Source organism: Pleurodeles waltl, chromosome 8, assembly GCF_031143425.1.
Source record: "Pleurodeles waltl isolate 20211129_DDA chromosome 8, aPleWal1.hap1.20221129, whole genome shotgun sequence".
Lineage (NCBI taxonomy): Eukaryota > Metazoa > Chordata > Amphibia > Caudata > Salamandridae > Pleurodeles > Pleurodeles waltl.
The window spans coordinates 1,310,776,658-1,310,799,080 of record NC_090447.1 but is presented as its reverse complement, the minus strand read 5'-3'; the positions used below and the strand labels follow the sequence as shown (position 1 = coordinate 1,310,799,080).

The 22,423-nt window shown below is 49.0% G+C and overlaps 1 protein-coding gene across 1 annotated transcript in view; it reads left to right on the top strand.

The window, feature by feature from the left end:
* RNF17 (ring finger protein 17) overlaps window positions 1–22,423 on the top strand; it is a 1,983,649-nt gene that overhangs the window by 1,873,846 nt on the left and 87,380 nt on the right. The window contains exon 37 of the mRNA XM_069202301.1: window positions 15,633–15,768. Within this exon, the coding sequence (XP_069058402.1) occupies window positions 15,633–15,768 (136 nt within the window). The remainder of the gene's footprint in view (window positions 1–15,632; window positions 15,769–22,423) is intronic.

Genomic DNA, 22,423 nt, shown 5'->3' with positions numbered 1-22,423 from the left:
GATAGTGGCAAAAAGAGATAATTCTAATGCTCTATTTTGTGGTAGTGTGGTTGAGCAGTAGGCTTATCAGAGGGTAGTGTTAAGCATTTGTTGTACACACACAGGCAATAAATGAGGAACAAACACTCAAAGACAATTCCAGGCCTATAGCTTTTTATATAGAAAAACATCTCTTCTTAGTTTATTTTAAGAACCACAGGTTCAAGATTTACAATCAATACTTCAAATGTAAGGTACTTCACTTGGGTATCATAGGAACTTTGAATCAGCAATATAGCATGTACAGTTTTGGCAAAAATGGCAATAAGTTATTTTAAAACTAGACAGTGCAAATTTCAACAGTTCCTGGGGGAGGTAAGTATTTGTTAGTTTTGCCAGTAAGTAAACCACCTACAGGGTTCAAAGTTGGGTCCAAAGTAGCCCACCGTTGGGGGTTCAGGGCAACCCCAAAGTTACCACACCAGCAGCTCAGGGCCGGTCAGGTGCAGAGGTCAAAGTGGTGACCAAAACGCATAGACTTCAATGGAGAAAGGGGTGCCCCGGTTCCAGTCTGCCAGCAGGTAAGTACCCGCGTCTTCGGAGCGCAGACCAGGGGGGTTTTGTAGGGCACCGGGGGGGGGACACAAGTCAGCACAAAAAGTACACCCTCAGAGGCACGGGGACGGCCGGGTGCAGAGTGCAAACAGGCGTCAGGTTTGCAATTGGTTTCAATGGGAGACCCAGGGGTCTCTTCAGCGAAGGAGGCAGGCAAGGGGGGGGCTCCTCGAGGTAGCCACCACCTGGGCAAGGGAGAGGGCTACCTGGGGGTCGCTTCTGCGCTGGAGGTCGGATCCTTCAGGTCCTGGGGGCTGAGGGTGCAGTGTCTTTACCAGGCGTCGGGTTCTTTGAAGCAGGCAGTCGCGGTCAGGGGGAGCCTCTGGATTCCCTCTGCAGGCATCGCTGGGGGTGTTTAGGGGGCTCAACTCTGGCTACTCACAGGGTCGCAGTCACCGGGGAGTCCTCCCTGTACTGTTGGTTCTCTGCAGGTCGAGCCGGGGGCGTCGGGTGCTGAGTGGAAAGTCTAACGCTTCAGGCAGGAAACGTGTGGTCTTTAAAAGTTGCGTCTTTGTTGCAAAGTTGCAGTCTTTGTGGAACAGGGCCGTTGTCCTCGGGTGTCCTTGGTCCTTTTAAATGCAGGGTAGTCCTCTGAGGCTTCAGAGGTCACTGGACCCTGGGTGACGCGTCGCTGTTGCAGTTTTTCTTGAAGTGGGGAGACAGGCCGGTAGGGCTGGGGCCAAAGCAGTTGGTGTCTCCGTCTTCTCTGCAGGGCTTCAGGTCAGCAGTCCTTCTTCGTCTTCAGGTTGCAGGAATCTATTTTCCTATGTTCTGGGAAGCTCCTAAATACTCAATTTAGGGGTGTGTTTAAGTCTAGGGGGTTAGTAGCCAATGTTTACTAGCCCTGAGGGTGGCTACACCCTCTTTGTGCCTCCTCCCTGAGGGGAGGGGGGCACATCCCTAACCCTATTGGGGGAATCCTCCATCTGCAAGATGGAGGATTTCTAAAAGTCAGAGTCACCTCTGCTCAGGGCACCTTAGGGGTTGTCCTGACTGACCAGTGACTCCTCCTTGTTTTTCTCATTATCTCCTCCGGCCTTGCCGCCAAAAATGGGGCCGTGGCCAGAGATGGCGGGCATCTCCACTAGCTGGAATGCCCTGTGGCGCTGTAACAAAGGGGGTGAGCCTTTGAGGCTCACCGCCAGGTGTTACAGCTCCTGCAGGGGGAGGTGAGAAGCACCTCCACCCAGTACAGGTTTTGTTACTAGCCACAGAGTGACAAAGGCACTCTCCCCATGTGGCCAGCAACATGCCTGGTGTGTGGCAGGCTGGTAAAACTAGTCAGCCCACCCTGGAAGTCGGGTATGTTTTCAGGGGGCATCTCTAAGATGCCCTCTGGGGTGTATTTCACAGTAAAATGTACACTGGCATCAGTGTGCCTTTATTGTGCTGAGATGTTTGATACGAAACTTCCCAGTTTTCAGTGTAGCCATTATGGTGCTGTGGAGTGCGTGTTTGACAGACTCCCAGACCATATACTCTTATGGCTACCCTGCACTTACAATGTCTAAGGTTTTGCTTAGACACTGTAGGGGCATAGTGCTCATGCACTTATGCCCTCACCTATGGTATAGTGCACCCTGCCTTAGGGCTTTAAGGCTTGCTAGAGGGGTGACTTATCTATGCCATGGGCAGTGTGAGGTTGGCATGGCACCCTGAGGGGAGTGCCATGTCGACTTAGTCATTTTCTCCCCACCAGCACACACAAGCTGGCAAGCAGTGTGTCTGTGCTGAGTGAGGGGTCCCTAGGGTGGCATAAGGCATGCTGCAGCCCTTAGAGACCTTCCCTGGCATCAGGGCCCTTGGTACCAGGGGTACCAGTTACAAGGGACTTACCTGGATGCCAGGGTGTGCCAATTGTGGAGACAAAGGTACAGGTTAGGGAAAGAACACTGGTGCTGGGGCCTGGTTAGCAGGCCTCAGCACACTTTCAAATCATAACTTGGCACCAGCAAAGGCAAAAATTCAGGGGGTATCCATGCCAAGGAGGCATTTCCTTACAGAACCCCACCCCACCCTCCTTTCCCCCAAACGAAAGACGATGAGACTAACCTTTCCCAAGAGAGTCTACATTTTCTAAGTGGAAGAACCTGGAAAGTCCATCTGCATTGGCATGGGCAGTCCCAGGTGTGTGTTCCACTATAAAGTCCATTCCCTGTAGGGAGATGGACCACCTCAACAGTTTTGGATTTTCACCTTTCATTTGCATTATCCATCTGAGAGATCTGTGGTCAGTTTGAACTACAAAGTGAGTACCAAAGAGGTATGGTCTCAGCTTCTTCAGGGACCAAACCACAGCAAAGGCCTCCCTCTCAATGGCACTCCAACTCTGCTGCCTGGGGAGTAACCTCCTGCTAATGAAAGCAACAGGATGGTCAAGGCCATCATCATTTGTTTGGGACAAAACTGCCCCTATCCCATGTTCAGAGGCATCAGTCTGCACAATGAACTGCTTGGAGTAATCTGGAGCTTTTAGAACTGGTGCTGTGCACATAGCTTGTTTCAGGGTGTCAAAGGCCTGTTGGCATTCTACAGTCCAGTTTACCTTCTTGGGCATTTTCTTGGAGGTACGTTCTGTGAGGGATGTCACTATTGATCCATATCCCTTCACAAACCTCCTGTAGTACCCAGTCAAGCCAAGGAATGCCCTGACTTGAGTCTGGGTTTTTGGAGCTACCCAGTCCAGAATAGTCTGGATCTTGGGTTGGAGTGGCGTAACTTGGCCTCCACCTACAAGGTCTCCCAAATAAACCACAGTTCCCTGCCCTATCTGACATTTGGATGCCTTGATAGAGAGGCCTGCTGCTTGCAGGGCCTTCAAAACCTTCTTCAGGTGGACCAGGTGATCCTGCCAGCTGGAGCTAAAGACAGCAATATTGTCAAGATAAGCTGCACTAAAGGACTCCAAGCCAGCAAGGACTTGATTCACCAACCTTTGGAAGGTGGCAGGGGCATTCTTTAATCCAAAGGGCATAACAGTAAACTGATAATGCCCGTCAGGTGTGGAGAATGCTGTCTTTTCTTTTGCTCCTGGTGCCATTTTGATTTGCCAGTACCCTGCTGTCAAGTCAAAGGTACTTAAGTATCTGGCAGCACCTAGTTTGTCAATTAATTCATCGGCCCTTGGAATGGGATGGGCATCTGTCTTGGTGACAGAATTAAGTCCTCTGTAGTCCACGCAAAACCTCATCTCTCTCTTTCCATCCTTGGTGTGAGGTTTTGTGACCACTGGGCTAGCCCAGGGGCTGTCAGAGTGCTCAATGACTCCCAATTCCAGCATCTTGTGGACTTCCACTTTGATGCTTTCCTTAACTTGGTCAGACTGTCTGAAAATTTTGTTTTTGACAGGCATGCTGTTTCCTGTGTCCACATCATAGGTACACAGGTGTGTCTGACCAGGGGTTGGGGAAAAGAGCTCAGCAAACTGTTGTAAGACTTTCCTACAGTCAGATTGCTGTTGGCCAGAGAGGGTGTCTGAATAGATCACTCCATCTACTGCGCCATCTTTAGGGTCTGTGGAGAGGAGATCAGGGAGAGGTTCACTCTCCGCTTCCTGGTCCTCATCTGTTACCATCAACAGATTCACATCTGTCCTGCCATGAAAGAGTTTGAGTCAGTTCTCATGGATCACTCTTTTGGGGGTCCTGCTAGTACCTAGGTCTACCAGGTAGGTGACCAGACTCTTTCTTTCTAGTACTGGGGAAGAGCCACTCCATCTGTCCTGAAGTGCCCTGGGAGCCACAGGCTCCAGAACCCAGACTTTCTGCCCTGGCTGAAACTCAACCATAGCAGCCTTTTGGTCATACCACATCTTCTGGAGTTGTTGGCTGGCCTCAAGGTTTTTGTTTGCCTTTTCCATGTACTGTGCCATCCTGGAACGTAGGCCTAGTACATAGTCCACTATATCTTGTTTAGGCTCATGAAGAGGTCTCTCCTAGCCTTCTTTTACAAGAGCTAGTGGTCCCCTTTTCAGGATGGCCAAACAGAAGTTCAAAGGGGGAAAACCCTACTCCCTTCTGAGGCACCTCTCTGTAGGTGAAAAGCAGACATGGCAAGAGGACATCCCATCTCCTTTTGAGTTTTTCCGGGAGCCCCATGATCATGCCTTTCAATGTCTTGTTAAATCTTTATACAAGACCATTAGTTTGTGGATAGTATGGTGTGGTGAATTTGTAAGTCACCCCAAACTCATTCCACATGTGTTTCAGGTACGCTGACATGAAGTTGGTACCCCTGTCAGACACCACCTCCTTAGGAAATCCCACTCTGGTAAAGATACCAATGAGTGCTTTAGCTACTGCAGGGGCAGTAGTGGAGGGTACCTAGTGGCATGATCCACTACCACTAGGATACACTGGTTCCCTGAGGCTGTGGAAGGTTCAAGTGGACCCACTATGTCCACACCCACTCTTTCAAAGGGGACCCCCACCACTGGAAGTGGAATGGGGGGGGCTTTGGGTGTCCACCTGTCTTACCACTGGCTTGACAGGTGGCACAGGAGACACAAAACTCCTTTACCTTCTGGGACATGTTGGGCCAATAGAAATGGTTAACTAACCTTTCCCAAGTCTTGGTTTGTCCCAAATGCCCAGCAAGTGGAATATCATGAGCTAAGGTCAGAATGAACTTCCTAAACTCCTGAGGCACTACCACTCTCCTAGTGGCACCAGGTTTGGGATCTCTTGCCTCAGTGTAGAGGGGTCCATCTTCCCAATAGACTCTGTGGGTTCCACTGACATTTCCTTTTTCTTGCTCAGCTGCTTACTGTCTTAGGCCTTCAAGAGAGGGACAGGTTTCTTGCCCCTTACACAACTGTTCCCTTGTGGGTCCCCCTGGGCCTAGGAGCTCAACCTGATAAGGTTCCAACTCCATGGGCTCAGTTCCCTCAGAGGGCAGAACTTCTTCCTGGGAAGAGAGGTTTTATTTAATTTGTTGTGTTGAAGCTGGTTCTCCAGTCTTCTTTCCTTTCCTCTTGGAGGGTTGGGCCATTATTCCAGGCTCCAACACCACTTTTTCACCCTGAGCCTTGCACTGTGCCCTTGTCTTGACACATACCAGTTCAGGGATACCCAGCATTGCTGCATGGGTTTTGAGTTCTACCTCAGCCCATGCTGAGGACTCCAGGTCATTTCCAAGCAAACAGTCCACAGGGATATTTGAGGAGACCACCACCTGTTTCAGGCCATTGACCCCCTCCCCACTCTAAAGTTACCATAGCCATGGGATGTACTTTAGTCTGATTGTCAGTGTTGGTGACTGGATAAGTTTGTCCAGCCAGGTATTGACCAGGGGAAACCAGTTTCTCTGTCAGCATGGTAACACTGGCACCTGTATCCCTCAGGCCTTCTACACTAATCCCATTAATTAAGAGTTGCTGCCTGTATTTTTGCATATTAGGGGGCCAGGCAGGCAGTGTGGCTAAGTCCACCCCACCCCTAGAGACTAATGTAGCTTCAGTGTGAACCCTGATTTGCTCTGGGTACACTGTTGATCCCACCTGGAGACTGGCTATTCCAGTGCTAACTGGAGTAGAGTTTGAAGAGGAACCTTTCTTGGGACAGGCCTTGTCTCCAGTTTGGTGTCCCTGCTGATTACAGCTACGACTCCAGGCCTTCTTGGGATCAAAGTTTTTATCCTTGTACCCAAAATTGGATTGTGAAGAGGCTTTGGACCCACCCTCCTGAGCAGGTTTTTGGGGCCCTGTAGAAGACTCTTTACTTTTCCCTTGGATGTCTCAACACTCTTGCCCTGGGGAGTCTTTGTGACCCCTTTCTTTTGGTCACCCCCTGTGGAAGTCTTGGTCACCCCAGTCTTGACCCAATGGTCTGCCTTCTTTCCCAATTCTTGGGGAGAAATTGGTCCTAGGTCTACCAGATGCTGATGCAGTTTATCATTAAAACAATTACTTAACAGGTGTTCTTTCACAAATAAATTGTACAGCCCATCATAATCATTTACACCACTGCCATGAATCCAACCATCCAGTGTTTTGACTGAGAAGTCAACAAAATCAACCCAGGTCTGGCTCGAGGATTTTTGAGCCCCCCTGAACCTAATCCTGTACTCCTTAGTTGAGAATCCAAACCCCTCAATCTGGTTAGCCTTCATGAGGTCATAGGATTCTGCATCGTTTCCAGAGAGTGTGAGGAGTCTATCCCTACACTTTCCAGTGAACATTTCCCAAAGAAGAGCACCCCAGTGAGATTTGTTTACTTTTCTGGTTGCACAAGCCCTCTCAAAAGCTGTGAACCATTTGGTGATGTCATCACCGTCTTCATATTTAGTTACAATCCCTTTAGGGATTATTAGCATGTCAGGAAAATCTCTGACCCTATTTATGTTGCTGCCACCATTGATGGGACCTAAGCCCATCTCTTGTCTTTCCCTTTCTATGGCTAGGATCTGTCTTTCCAAAGCCAATCTTTTGGCCAACCTGGCTAGCAGGAGGTCATCTTCATTGAGGTTGTCCTCAATGCTTCCAGAGTTGCTGGACTCTCCTGTGAGAGAAGCAGCATCTCTGACTATCACATTTGGAGTCAGGTTTGGAGGAACCCTGATCTCCCTATCTAGGGTTGGAGGTGGGAGTTCCTCCAACTCACTAGTGTCCCACTCTGTGAGGCCATCATCAGAGGGGTTGTTTTTAGCAAACTCTGCCAAGAGCTCCTGGAGCTCTACTTTGGTAGGGTTTGAACCAGTTTTTATCTTTTGGATTTTACAGAGAGACCTTAACTCTGACATCCTAAAATGCAGGTAAGGGGTGAGGTTGAATTCCATCACATTCTCTTCTTTATTAGACATTTTGTTTCTAAAAGTTGGAATACTTTTTAAGAATCTAAAGCTATCTCTAGAACTTAATTCAAACTTTTACAAAACTTTTAAACTCTAAAAGAAATGCTAAGAGGGTCTAACACAAGGCCCTAGCAGGACCTTTAAAAATTTAGAAAAATAGCTCAAATTTCAAAAATCAGTTTCTAATGACAATTTTTGGAATTTAGTCGTGTGATCAGGTATTGGTTGAGTAGTCCAGCAAATGCAAAGTCTTGTACCCCACCGCTGATCCACCAATGTAGGAAGTTGGCTCTGTATGTACTATTTAAAAGTAAGAAATATCATGCACAGAGTCCAAGGGTTCCCTTTAGAGGTAAGATAGTGGCAAAAAGAGATAATTCTAATGCTCTATTTTGTGGTAGTGTGGTCGAGCAGTAGGCTTATCAGAGGGTAGTGTTAAGCATTTGTTGTACACACACAGGCAATAAATGAGGAACACACACTAATAGACTTACTCCAGGCCAATAGGTTTTTAGATAGAAAAATATATTTTCTTATTTTATTTTAAGAACCACAGGTTCAAGATTTACAATCAATACTTCAAATGACAGGTACTTCACTTAGGTATCATAGGAACTTTGAATCAGCAAAATAGCATGTACAGTTTTGGCAAAAATGGCAATAAGTTATTTTAAAACTAGACAGTGCAAATTTCAACAGTTCCTGGGGGAGGTAAGTATTTGTTAGTTTTGCCAGTAAGTAAACCACCTACAGGGTTCAAAGTTGGGTCCAAAGTAGCCCACCGTTTGGGGTTCAGGGCAACCCCAAAGTTACACCAGCAGCTCAGGGCCGGTCAGGTGCAGAGGTCAAAATGGTGCCCAAAACGCATAGACTTCAATGTAGAAGGGGGTGCCCCGGTTCCAGTCTGCCAGCAGGTAAGTACCCGCTACTTCGGAGGGCAGACCAGGGGGGTTTTGTAGGGCACCGGGGGCGACACAAGTCAGCACAAAAAGTACACCCTCAGCGGCAAAGGGGCGGCCGGGTGCAGAGTGCAAACAGGCATCGGGTTTGCAATTGGTTTCAATGGGAGACCCAAGGGTCTCTTCAGCGAAGCAGGCAGGCAAGGGGGGGGGGCCTCCTCGGGGTGCCCACCACCTGGGCAAGGGAGAAGGCCACCTGGGGGTCGCTTCTGCACTGGAGGTCGGATCCCTCAGGTCCTTGGGGCTACGGGTGCAGTGTCTTTACCAGGCGTCGGGTTCTTTGAAGTAGGCAGTCGTGGTCAGGGGGAGCCTCTGGATTCCCATGCAGGCTTCGCTGGGGGGGGGCTCAGGGTGCTCAACTCTGGCTACTCACAGGCTTGCAGTCGCCGGGGAGTCCTCCCTGTAGTGTTGGTTCTCCGCAGGTCGAGCCGGGGGCCTCGGGTGCAGAGTGGAAAGTCTCACGCTTCAGGCGGGAAACGTGTGGTCTTTAAAAGTTGATTCTTTGTTGCAAAGTTGCAGTCTTTGTGGAACAGGGCCGCTGTCCTCAGGAGTTCTTGGTCCTTTTAGATGCAGGGCAGTCCTCTGAGGCTTCAGATGTCGGTGGACCATGGGGGACGTGTCACTGTTGCAGTTTTTCTTGAAGTGGGGAGACAGGCCGGTAGGGCTGGGGCCAAAGCAGTTGGTGTCTCCGTCTTCTCTGCAGGGTTTCAGGTCAGCAGTCCTTCTTCGTCTTCAGGTTGCAGGAATCTATTTTCCTAGGTTCTGGGAGCCCCTAAATGCTGAATTTAGGGGTGTGTTTAGGTCTGGTGGGTTAGTAGCCAATGGCTACTAGCCCTGAGTGTGGCTATACCCTCTTTGTGCCTCCTCATTGAGGGGAGGGGGGCACATCCCTAATCCTATTGGGGAAATCCGCCATCTGCAAGATGGAGGATTTTCATAAAGTCAGTCACCTCTGCTCAGGGCACCTTAGGGGTTGCCCTGACTGGCCAGTGACTCCTCCTTGTTTTTCTCATTATCTCCTCTGGCCTTGCTGCCAAAAGTGGGGCCGTGGCCGGAGGGGACGGGCATCTCCACTAGCTGGAATGCCCTGTGGCGCTGTAACACAGGGGGTGAGCCTTTGAGGCTCACCGCCAGGTGTTACAGCTCCTGCAGGGGGAGGTGAGAAGCACCTCCACCCAGTACAGGTTTTGTTACTAGCCACAGAGTGACAAAGTCACTCTCCCTATGTGGCCAGCAACATGTCTGGTATGTGGCAGGCTGGTAAAACTAGTCAGCCCACCCTGGAATTCGGGTATGTTTTCAGGGGGCATCTCTAAGATGCCCTCTGGGGTGTATTTCAAAATAAAATGTACACTGGCATCAGTGTGCATTTATTGTGCTGAGAAGTTTGATACCAAACTTCCCAGTTTTCAGTGTAGCCATTATGATGCTGTGGAGTGCATGTTTGACAGACTCCCAGACCATATACTCTTAGGGCTACCCTGCACTTACAATGTCTAAGGTTTTGCTTAGACACTGTAGGGGCATAGTGCTCATGCACTTATGCCCTCACCTATGGTATAGTGCACCCTGCCTTAGGGCTTTAAGGCCTGCTAGAGGGGTGACTTATCTATGCCATGGGCAGTGTGAGTTTGGCATGGCACTCTGAGGGGAGTGCCATGTCGACTTAGACATTTTCTCCCCACCAGCACACACAAGCTGGCAAGCAGTGTGTCTGTGCTGAGTGAGGGGTACCTAGGTTGGCATAGGGCATGCTGCAGCCCTTAGAGACCTTCCCTGGCATCAGGGCCCTTGGTACCAGGGGTACCAGTTACAAGGGACTTACCTAGATATCAGGTGTGCCAATTGTGGAGACAAAGGTACAGGTTAGCAAAAGAACACTGGTGCTGGGGCCTGGTTTGCAGGCCTCAGCACACTTTCAAATCATAACTTGGCATCAGCAAAGGCAAAAAATCAGGGGGTAACCATGCCAATGAGGCATTTCCTTACAGGTGCATTTTGGCATCAAAATGTTCTATGCTTTGGCTAAGAAACAACCTCCTGAAGGCTTGCGTGCTCATACACCAGAGCAACTGCTGCTTCCACTGCGTTAGCACGTAGAGTTTCTGTCCTGGATATCTGTCAGGCAGCTACGTGGCCATCCCTGGGTTCCCCTTAGAGGTAAGATAGTGGAAAAAATTAGATAATTCTAATGCTCTATTTTGTGGTAGTGTGGTCGAGCAGTAGGCTTATCAGAGGGTAGTGTTAAGCATTTGTTGTACACACACAGGCAATAAATGAGGAACACACACTCAAAGACTTACTCCAGGCCGATAGCTTACATTGAAAATGTATTTTTCAATATAAAAACCTATTTCACTTAGATACTTTAGGAACTTTGAATAAAAGCAATATCAAATGCAGTCTTTGTAAAAATGGCAATAAGCTATTTTCAAAGTGGACACAGTGTAAAAATCAACAGTTCCAGGGGGAGGTAAGTAAAGGTTAGTTTAGGAGGCAAGTAAAACACTTACAAGTCTCAGTCCTGGGGCATAGGCAGCCCACCGTTGGGGGTTCAAGACAACCCCAAAGTTACCACACCAGCAGCTCAGGGCCAGTCAGGTGCAGAGGTCAAAGAGGTGCCCAAAACACATAGGCGCCTATGGAGAACAGGGGTGCTCCGTTTCCAGTCTGCCAGCAGATAAGTACCTGTGTCCTCGGGGGTAGACCAGGGGGGTTTTGTAGAGCACTGAGGGGGGACACAATTAGGCACACAAAACACACCCTCAGCGGCACAGGTACGGCCGGGTGCAGTGTGCAAAGCAGGCGTCAGGTTTCAAGTAGAAAACAATGGAGGGACCCGAGGGTCACTCTAGCAGTGCAGGCAGGCACAGGGGGGGCTTCTTGGGACAGCCTCCATCTGGGCTAGGCAGAGGGTCTACTGGGGGTCACTCCTGCGTTGAAGTTTGGTTCCTTCAGGTCCTGGGGGCTGCGGGTGCAGTGTTGGTTCCATACGTCAGGTCCCTTGTTACAGGCAGTTGCAGTCAGGGGGAGCCTCTGGATTCTCTCTGCAGGCCTCGCTGTGGGGGCTTAGGGGGGTCGCCTCTGGTTACTCACGGGCTCGCAGCGGCCAGGGAGTCCTCCCTGAGGTGTTGGTTCTCTGAATCACGAGTCGGGGCATCGAGTGCAGTGTGTGATGTCTCACGTTTCCGGTGGGAAGCGTTCAGTCTTTGAAAGTTACTTCTTTGTTGCAAAGAAGTAGCTGGTTTTAAGCAGGGCCACTGCTCACTGGAGTTTCTTGGTCCTTAATTCCAGGGCAGTCTTCTGAGGCTTCAGAGGTCGCTGGTCCCTGTTGGATGCGTCGCTGGTTGCAGGTTTTTGAAGTTGGAGACAGGCCATTAGGGGTGGGCCCAAAGCAGTTGTCTTCTTCCTCCTTCTCTGCAGGCTTGTAGGTCAGCAGTCCTCCTTGCTTCTTCAGGTTGCAGGAATCTGATTTCCTGGGATCTGGGGTGCCCCTAAATACTGAATTTAGGGGGGTGTTTAGGTCTGAGAGGGCAGTAGCCAATGGCTACTGTCCTTGAGGGTGGCTACACCCTCTTTGTGCCTCCTCCCTGTGGGGAGGAGGGCACATCCCTAATCCTGTTGGGAGAATCCTCCAAACTCAAGATGGAGGATTTCTAAAGGCAGGGGTCACCTCAGCTCAGGACACCTTAGGGGCTGTTCTGACTGGTGGGTGACTCCTCCTTGCTTTTCTCATTATCTCCTCCAGCCTTGCCGGCAAAAGTTGGGGTAGTGGCCGGAGGATCGAGCATCTCCAACAGCTGGGATGCCCTGTGGTGCTGTAACAAAAGGGGTGAGCCTTTGAGGCTCACTGCCAGGTGTTACAGTTCCTGCAGGGGGAGGTGTGAAGCACCTCCACCCAGTACAGGCTTTGTTCCTGGCCACAGAGTGACAAAGGCACTCTCCCTATGTGGCCAGTAACATGTCTGGTGTGTGGTCGGCTGGCAGAAACTGGTCAGCCTACACTAGAAGTCAGACTGGTATTCAGGGGGCATCTCTAAGATGCCCTCTGGATGTGTTTTACAATAAATTGCACACTGTCATCAGTGTGCATTTATTGTGCTGAGAAGTTTGATACCAAACTTCCCAGTTTTCAGTGTAGCCATTATGGAACTGTGGAGTTCGTGTTTGACAAACTCCCAGACCATATACTCTTACAGCTACCCTGCACTTACAATGTCTAAGGTTTTGCTTAGACACTGTAGGGGCTTAATGCTCATGCACATATGCCCTCACCTGTGGTATAGTGCACCCTGCCTTAGGGCTGTAAGGCCTGCTGGAGGGGTGACTTACCTTTGCCACAGGCAGTGTGAGGTTGGCATTGCACTCTCAGGGGAGTGCCACGTCGACTTACTCATTTTCTCCCCACCAGCACACACAAGCTGTGAGGCAGTGTGCATGTGCTGAGTGCGGGGTCCCCAGGGTGGCATAAGACATGCTGCAGCCCTTAGAGACCTTCCCTGGCATCAGGGCCCTTGGTACCATGGGTACCAGTACAAGGGACTTACCTGAGTGCCAGGGTTGTGCCAGTTGGTGAGACAAAGGTACAGTTTAGGGAAAGAATACTGGTGCTGGGGCCTGGTTAGCAGGGCCCCAGCACACTTTCAAATCATAACTTAGCATCAGCAAAGGCAAAAAATTAGGGGACAACCAAGCCAAGGAGACATTTCCTTACAGCTACTGCCTGGCACTCCGTGTAAGGCCTCTAAATTGAGTATTTATTTGGCCCCCCGAACCTTACAACTCTGATTTCAACAACCTTAGAAGACCTGGACAAAGAAGAGTTGCACCTGCAGAAGAGGAAAAGCGGAAGCAGCTAACCTCGATCAAACCCCTCTGGCCTGCCTGCTGACCTCAAAGGACCCTGCACTAGAAGCCCATTGCTTCAATATAGATTCAAGACTCCGGTGGGCACCCAACTTGCCCTGCCAACAAGAATCCTCAAAGAAAGAACTCCAAATCTGCTGGAACCCTGGAGACCCATCACCAGAAGTGGCCACCGCACCAAAGTCCACGAACACTGTACCAGAGGTGAAGTCAACCGATGGTGCCAGTGTGGGTCCCCAGCTGCCGAGAGACCGAGTCATGTGTAGTCTCACCCATCTTGGACTCTTCCGAGACGCATGCAGCCTCTTCAAGTAGGCCCTCTCTCTCACAATTTTCTGATGAGAGAAAATTAGACCTCTTCAGCAACCATTGCACCCATGACCCCTGACCCCAGCCGAGGTGGCTCACAGGTGGCAACGACTTTCCCTGGCACCTAACAGCCAGAATCCACCCTGGGTCCACCCCTGCTGGGCTCCCCCTCGACACCTGCAGCCTCAACACACAGGACCCCATGACCGCAAGTGCTTCCAGGCGTGAAACCTGATGCCTAAAGACACCTCCTGAATCAGTCGCCCCTGGCCGCAGCAGAAAAGGTCGAAAGGTGCACCTACGTCCCTGAACACCCAATTATACTGCCTACCTTTTTATTGTCCCTGACTGGCTTCCCAGCCAGAGCCTGCAACCTTCTCAGCCCTGATGAAGTCGATGGGTTACCTCCCAAGAGGAAACACGTGTTGGCTGTGTCAGAATTTAAAAGATGTGTCAGAATTGAAAGCATCATCTGATGAACACAAGAGGACCGAAATCTTGTTTTATTGGACTGTCTCTTAATTAAAATCATCATCTGGCAAACACAAGAGGATTGAACCTTTGGTTTACTGGTTTAAATTTGGATTACTGGCTGCATTACATACAAGGACTAAAGGGCCATATGTACGAACACATTTTCCCATTGACACAGAATGGGAAAAACCCTTTGTTACATCTGGCCCAAAGTGTTTACTTCAATATTTAATATTATTGGACTTACTTATGAGGTGTTTATGGGGATGTTGGTACCTCTTTTTGTTTACACACACTCAAAAGTTGAAATGATAGGTTAGGATGGAATTTACTATATACTCTAGCGAATGCCTTGAATGTTGATTGGCTTCTGCCAGTCATTGACTGGTCAGGTTTTTGTGGGTAGGAGGGTGATTTTCCCCAACAAGAGCACCACTTTTTTGATATTACTGCTACAATATGTGGTATATTGGGTCTTTGAGCGCCAGTTTATTCCTTGTGAAAACACCCCTCATATATAGAACCTGCAACCCGTTTGTCACATGGTCAAACTCTCATAGGAAACCATTGGATACCTGACACCTTACTGCACCTCTGCACCCAGCCGTCCCATTGCTGCATGCTGTGAACTGTTATTGTGGTTCTGATCAGTGCCCAGTACTTAACTAAATTCTCTGAGATTGGCTTTGTAAGTCATTGTTAACCCTGTGTTTGCTGGACATTGTATCTGAAAGAGACAACTAGCCGCAGATTTCTTACCATAGACTTCTCCCCAGGAGCCAGACTGGATCTGGAAAAGCTTTACAGCAGTACCTCTGCGCATCGGGAGAGGGCGTCGTGTGACTCTGCATCAATGTGGTCCACCCAATAGGACGTCAACAGAGTCCATATAATCCATCTTGCGTTGCGCTGACGTCAGTTTCCTCTTTTTCACACTGAATGCGGATCTGGAGAAGTGGTTCCTCAGGCCATTTTGGCTCCTTTTTCGACAGATTTCCATTGGTTGGAACAGTGTTATGACCACACTACCACAAAATAGAGATTCGGGGATTGTCACTTATACTCCTGTAAACCAATAAGGGTTGTCTGTACTACCTGCATAGAGTACCTCTACATTTCATAAACTGCATAGATAGCCAGCTTACTACATCCTCCTTCTCAGTAATGTCCTTGAAAATTTTAGTACTGCATCACTGCGAATCTTGTCAGTCTTGCCTCCACCCCTAAGCGTGTAGAAAAGCAGGAGTGTCAAGTCAGCTGAGGCAACACCTGTTGGTGTGGGAAAAATATTTCAACTTTTCTGGATCCAGCCTGGAGTTCATTCAAGAGGTGAGGAATCTACAGCTACAGTATTTGATATTGGTCAGTCCGTATCTGTTGTATGTGTTTTTTGGTCATTCACTATTCACACTTTGTGTTAAAACCTAAAACATATGGGTACATTTGTACACACAGTTATAAAAGAATGTGCCCATTCAGCCAGTTTCAAAATAAGTTATACAAATCTCTTTAACATTGCCAATGTTTAAGTCATAAATAACTCAGTTATCTTCCTTTTAATTAGTCACCTCACTTGCCCCATTTGTTACAGAAACATTAAAATTTTATAGCTAGTTTCTTATTTTTTTTCTCCTGATATAGAAATGCCTTGTCTTGCACAATACACTGATGAGCAGTTATATAGAGCAAAATTAATCTCGATTGTGCTTTACGACCCTGTTAAAATCATTGTTCAGCATGTGGACTATGGCTCATCTGCAACTTTGACAACTGACAGGTAAACTGATGTTATTGACTTTTTACATGAGCTGTACATTTAGAGACATAATATAAGTATGATTTCATATTTAAATGTTATTACTTGATTTTTATGGCAAAAACAGTCCACATATTCAGCATAATAGTTGAACAATTGTGTATGCTGTATATATTGCCCAGCCTTTTTTTGACCACTAGACTGAAACGTCTGCCAAGTTGGAAGACAGGTGCCAGCCTCTTTGAGAGACCCCAGATCTTCCCTTATATCTGCCGAGAATCAGGTGACCAGGCTGCCCCTCTTGCCAAATTGGATTGTCTACAACATGGGAGGGCTGACCCGGGGTGAAACGAGCAGTCTTCTGGTCACTTTGGCACATTGATTAAATGACACCTGATTGCAGGGGGTGCAGATCAAATGGGGAAGGTGTGCACCAATAATCAACTGATTGGTGCATGTAAAGGCATGGTTGAAGCACCTGTTGGCACTTGATAGTGGCACATTAGACCACTCTAAGGAAGCAACACACGAGAGCATCACTGTGCCAGAGCCACCAGAAGAGAAAACTCCATTAAGCCCATTGGTTCAAGCCTGGCCTCGCTTTGAGAAACCCAAGCATTTGATGGGTGAGAGTGATCAGAGAATACTCCCACCCCACAAGAACTGTCCTCATCCGCTGTCACCGATTGAGTCAGAGTGTGACCTGGAGGGGTATGGGTGTGATGGTGGGCCTGGAAGAGAGTAAGGAGCAGACGGAGTTCATGGTTCCCTCCATTCCCCACCTGTCCTGCCACCACCCTGTGTTATATGCTCTAAGTTGACCAGATGTTGAAAATCAAGGCCTGGCCATGCCATTAACCTAGAAGTAGGATTACAGTTGTGTAGCAACCTCGGAGCAAATAATTATTTAATCAACAGAACAAACCATCCAACTTAGTAGGCAAGATAGTAGGCCTTGGCTATGAATTCTGTTTGCTTTTCCCGGGCCATTTATTTTATCCTAGCTACCAACCATGAATGCGTCCACTGTAGCAATCTTAGGACAGGATTTATTCAAATGGTACAAAATTTGTTAAAGGTGGGTGCTTGCAAAGGTATATGCACACCTAGCAGCCATAATTGAATGTCTTTTTTTTATTTCATTTTGATAAATTCTGTTAACATAAAATGGTCTCCATGGATGCATGCACATCTGCGGTGGCTATTTATGCATGTGAATTGGCCCATGTGGGAAACTGTGTTTGACTGGTCACAAAAAAATTAGGATAGCCACTTGCAAATAGTGTAGGAGCAGTTAAAATGATCAAGGAAGTGGGGAACAAGAAGATGCTGGGTGGAGGGAATCTAAAGGAGAGAGGAAATCCGGAGGAGCAGGTAAAGAAATAGTCCCGCCTGTGCACTACAAAAGAAAACCTGATGTCAGCGGTGAAATTGTAGGATACTGGGCTTCTTGCAGATGCCCCCCACAATTGTTGCCTCCTTTTAGAACTATTAGATATTTATTTTCGAATCTGACGGTGCACTGCGGCCTTCTAATCATACCTGAGTTCCAGTGTTCTTTCATTAAAATAAAGTTGTCTGATTGGTTACAATTGTTTCAGGACTTTAGTATCCCCGCAGGTTCCTGGTTGTAGGAAAGGACCATCTTGCCTGGCATGTTACCCCCATTTTTACTTGTGTCAGTTTGTTTTCGCCTTTCTCACTGGGATCCTGCTAGCCAGGACCCCAGTGCTCATAGTTTGTGGTTTAAATGTGTTCCCTGTGTGGTGCCTAACTGTGTCACCGAGGCTCTGCTAACCAGAACCTCAGTGCTTATGCTCTCTCTGTCTTTAAAATTGTCACTGCAAGCTAGTGACCATTTTCACCAATTCTGATTGGCACACCCTTATAATTCCCTAGTATATGGTACCTAGGTACCCAGGGTATTGGGGTTCCAGGAGATCCCTATGGGCTGCAGCATTTCTTTTGCCACCCATAGGGAGCTCAGACATTTCTTACACAGGACTGCCACTGCAGCCTGAGTGAAATAACGTCCACGTTATTTCACAGCCATTTTACACTTCACTTAAGTAACTTATAAGTCACCTATATGTCTAACCCTCACTTGGTGAAGCTTAGGTCCGAAGTTACTAAGTGTGAGGGCACCCTGGCACTACCCAAGGTGCCCCCACATAGTTCAGGGCAATTTCCCCAGACTTAGTGAGTGCGGGGACACCATTACATGCGAGCACTACATATAGGTCAATACCTATATGTAGCTTCACAATGGTAACTCCGAATATGGCCATGTAACATGTCTAAGATCATGGAAGTGTCCCTCCATGCCAAATCTAGTATTGGGGTGCCAATCCCATGTATCCCTGGGTGCTGCCAAGCTAGCTCTCAGGGGTTTTCACTGCAGCTACCGCTGCTGCCAACCCACAGACAAGCTTCTGCCCTCCTGGGGTCTGGGCAGCCCAGTCCCAAGAAGGCAGAACAAAGGATTTCCTCTGAGAGAGGGTGATACACCCTCTCCCTTTGGAAATAGGTGTTACAGGCTGGGGAGGGGTAGCCTCCCCCAGTCTCTGGAAATGCTTTGAAGTGCACAGATGGTGCCCTCCTTGCATAAGCCATTCTACAACGGTTCAGGGACCCCTTGTCCCCTGCTCTGGTGCGAAACTGGACAAAGGAAAGGGGAGTGACCACTCCCTTGTCCATCACCACCCTAGGGGTGGTGCCCAGAGCTCCTCCAGTGTGTCCCAGACTTCAGCCGTCTTGCTTTGGAAGGTGTGGGGGCACTCTGGAGGCCTCTGAGTGGCCAGTGCCAGTAGGTGACATCAGAGACCCCTCCTGATAGGTCCATACCTGATAAGGTAGCCAATCCCTCCTCTTAGGGTTATTTAGGATCTCTTCTGTGGGTTCTATTCAGATTCTGCTTGCAAGTTTCCTTCAGGAATCCTCTGCAACAACTTCAGCCTGCTCCAAGAAATGCTGAAACTGCAACAAAGTATCCACAAGAGATACTTTTCTTAAGCAACCTCAGCTCCAGGTCAGCAACTGCAACAGTTTCCACAGTGTGCACGCTCTGAGGACTCCCTGTCTTCATCCTGCATCAGAAGTGCCAAAGAAATCTCCCGTGGGGTGACGGAGTCACTCCCCTGCTCCAGCAAGCACTTTCCAAGACAACGACCGGTACCCTTGGACTCCTCTCACAGCGACAAGCGTGCTCCTAAGGACACAGAGGGTGGACATCATCGACATAGACTGTCCTGAGGTCCTGCTGATGCAATTTGGAGGAGGTAAGACCTTGCCTTCGCAGACAGTGACGGGGTACCCCTGTGTACTGCGTCGTCTTCACCTCCTGAGGCCTCTGCACTATTTGCTAAATTCCTTTGTGCACAGCCTGGCCCAGGTCCCCAGCACTCCATCCTGCGACGCTCAACTCACTGAGTTGGTCCCTGGCGGCGTGGGACATTCCTTTGTTGTGCTGCATCAACCGTGTTTTGCACCTCCTTTGTCCCCGTGTCCTGGGACCTCGGGGGTGCTGGCTGGCATCCTGAGGGCTTTCTAAAGTGCTGAGAGGGCCCTCTTCCTCCTCACACAGAGTTGAGGCCCCCAGGTCCCTCCTGGGTCCATCCAGCGTCATTTTGACTCCAAAACGCACTTTTGTCATATCCAAGGCTTGTTGGCGACTTCCAACATGAAATCACGTTTGCAACAATCTTCACATCGTGGGACATCCTTTGCATCATGCAGGAACCCGCTGGCATCTTCCTAGGGTGCATTTCTGCAGTCTTCGACTAACTGTAGACTCTTCTTTTGCACCCTCTTCTGGGTTGGCAGGGGCTCCTACCCTTCCTGGAACTTCTTTCGACTTCCGGACTTGGTCCCCTTCCTTTGCAGGTCTCGGGTCCAGGAATCCAGTAGTTGTTCTTTGCAGACTTGGTTGGCTGCTACAAAATCCCAAACACGAGGTGTAGTGTGTCCTAAGGAAACTTGCAGTACTTTACTCCTGCTTTTCTGGGCTCCGGGGTGGGGTAATTTACCTACCTTTACTGTATTCTTACTCTCCCAGCTATTCTGTACACACTACACTTGTCTAGGGGGGGATTTCTGATTCGCATTCCACTTTCTTAGTATATGGTTTGTGTTGCCCCTAGACCTATTTTCTCCCATTGCAATCTATATCATTTCCTATTGCTTGCATTGTTCTATGACTATTTACTTGCTAATTTTGGTGTCTAGTGTATATATTGTATATAATACTTACCTCCAGAAGGAGTATTGTCTCTAAGATATTTTTGGTACTGTGTCACTGTAGGAAGTTGGCTCTGTATATACTAACTCAAAGTGAGAGATAGCGTGCACAGAGTCCAAGGGTTCTCCTTAGAGTTAGAATAGTGGCAAAATTAGATAATTTTAATGCTCTATTTTGGGGTAGTGTGGTCGAACAGTAGGCTTATCAGTGGGTAGTGTTAAGCATTTGTTGTACACACACAGGCAATAAATGAGGAACACACACTCAAAGACTTACTCCAGGCCAATAGGCCAAATATATTTTCTTAGTTTATTTTAAGAACCACAGGTTCAAGATTTACAGTTAATGCTTTAAATGTAAGGTACTTCACTTCGCTACTTTAGGAACTTTGAATGAAAGCAATATCACATACAGTCTTTGTAAAAATGGCAATAAGCTATTTTCAAAGTGGACACAGTGCAAAAAATCAACAGTTCCTGGGGGAGTTAAGTAAAGGTTAGTTTTGGAGGTAAGTAAAACACTTACAAGTCTCAGTCCTGGGGCATAGGCAGCCCACCGTTGGGTGTTCAAGGCAACCCCAAAGTTACCACACCAGTAGCTCACGGCCGATCAGGTGCAGAGGTCAAGGAGGTGCCCAAAACACATAGGCGCCTATGGAGAACAAGGGTGCTCTGGTTCCAGTCGGCCAGCAGGTAAGTACCTGCGTCCTCGGAGGGCAGACCAGGGGGTTTTTGTAGAGCACCGGGGGGGGACACAAGAAGGCACACAAAGGACACCCTCAGCGGCACAGGGGCAGCCGAGTGTAGTGAGCAAAGCAGGCGTCGGGTTTTAGATTGAAAACAATGGAGGGACCCGGGGGTCACTCCAGTGTTGCAGGCAAGCACAGGGGGGGGCTTCTCGGGACAGCCACCACCTGGGCTAGGCAGAGGGTCGCCTGGGGGTCGCTCTTGCACTGAAGTTCGGTTCCTTCAGGTCCTGGAGGCTGCGGGGGCAGTGTTGGTTCCAGGCATTGGATCCCTTGTTACAGGAAGTCGCGGTCAGGGGGAACCTCTGGATTCTCTCTGCAGGCGTTGCTGTGGGGGCTCAGAGGGGTCGTCTTGGTTTACTCACGGGCTCGCAGTCACCGGGGAGTCCTCCCTGAGGTGTTGGTTTTCTGCAGGTCGAGCCGGGGGCATCGGATGCAGAGTGTGAAGTCTCACGCTTCCGGCAGGAAACGTGAAGTCTTTGGAAGTTGCTTCTTTGTTGCAAAGAAGTAGCTGGTTTTGAACAGGGCCACTGTTCACTGGAGTTTCTTGGTCCTTTAGTCCATGGCAGTCCTCTGAGGCTTCAGAGGTCGCTGGTCCCTGTCGGATGCATCGCTGGAGCAGGTTTTCGAAGTTGGAGACAGGCCAGTAGGGCTGGGGCAAAGCAGTTGTCGATTTCCTCCTTCTCTGCAGGCTTGTAGGTCAGCAGTCCTTCTTGTTTCTTCAGGTTGCAGGAATCTGTTTTCCTGGGATCTGGGGAGCCCCTAAATACTGAATTTAGGGTTGTGTTTAGGTCTGGGAGGACAGTAGCCAATGGCTACTGTCCTTGAGGGTGGCTTCACCCTCTTTGCCTCCTCCCTGTGGGGTGGGGGGCATCCCTAATCCTATTGGGGGAATCCTCCAAACTCAAGATGGAGGATTTCTCAAGGCAGGGGTCACCTCAGCTCAGGACACCTTAGGGGCTGTCCTGACTGGTGGGTGACTCCTCCTTGTTTTTCTCATTATCTCCTCCAGCCTTGCCACCAAAATTGGGGGCAGTGGCCTGAGGGGCTGGCATCTCCACTACCTGGGATGCCCTGGGGCGCTGTAACAAAAGGGGTGAGCCTTTGAGGCTCACCACCAGGTGTTACAGTTCCTGCAGGGGGAGGTGTGAAGCACCTCCACCCAGTACAGGCTTTTGTTCTTAGCCACAGAGTGACAAAGGCACTCTCCCCATGTGGCCAGCAAAATGTCTGGTGTTTGACAGCCTACACTAGAAGTCAGGTATGTTTTCAGGGGGCATCTCTAAGATGCCCTCTGGGTGTATTTTACAATAAATTGCACACTGGCATCAGTGTGCATTTATTGTGCTGAGAAGTTTGATACCAAACTTCCCAGTTTTCAGTGTAGCCATTATGGAACTGTGGAGTTCGTGTATGAAAAACTCCCAGACCATATACTCTTATGGCTACCCTGCACTTACAATGTCTAAGGTTTTGCTTAGACACTGTAGGGGCATAGTGCTCATGCACATATGCCCTCACCTGTGGTATAGTGCACCCTGCCTTATGGCTATAAGGCCTGCTAAAGGGGTTACTTACCTATGCCACAGGCAGTGTGAGGTGGGCATGGCACTCTGAGGGGAGTGCCATGTCGACTTAGTCATTTTCTCCCCACCAGCACACACAAGCTGTGAGGCAGTGTGCATGTACTGAGT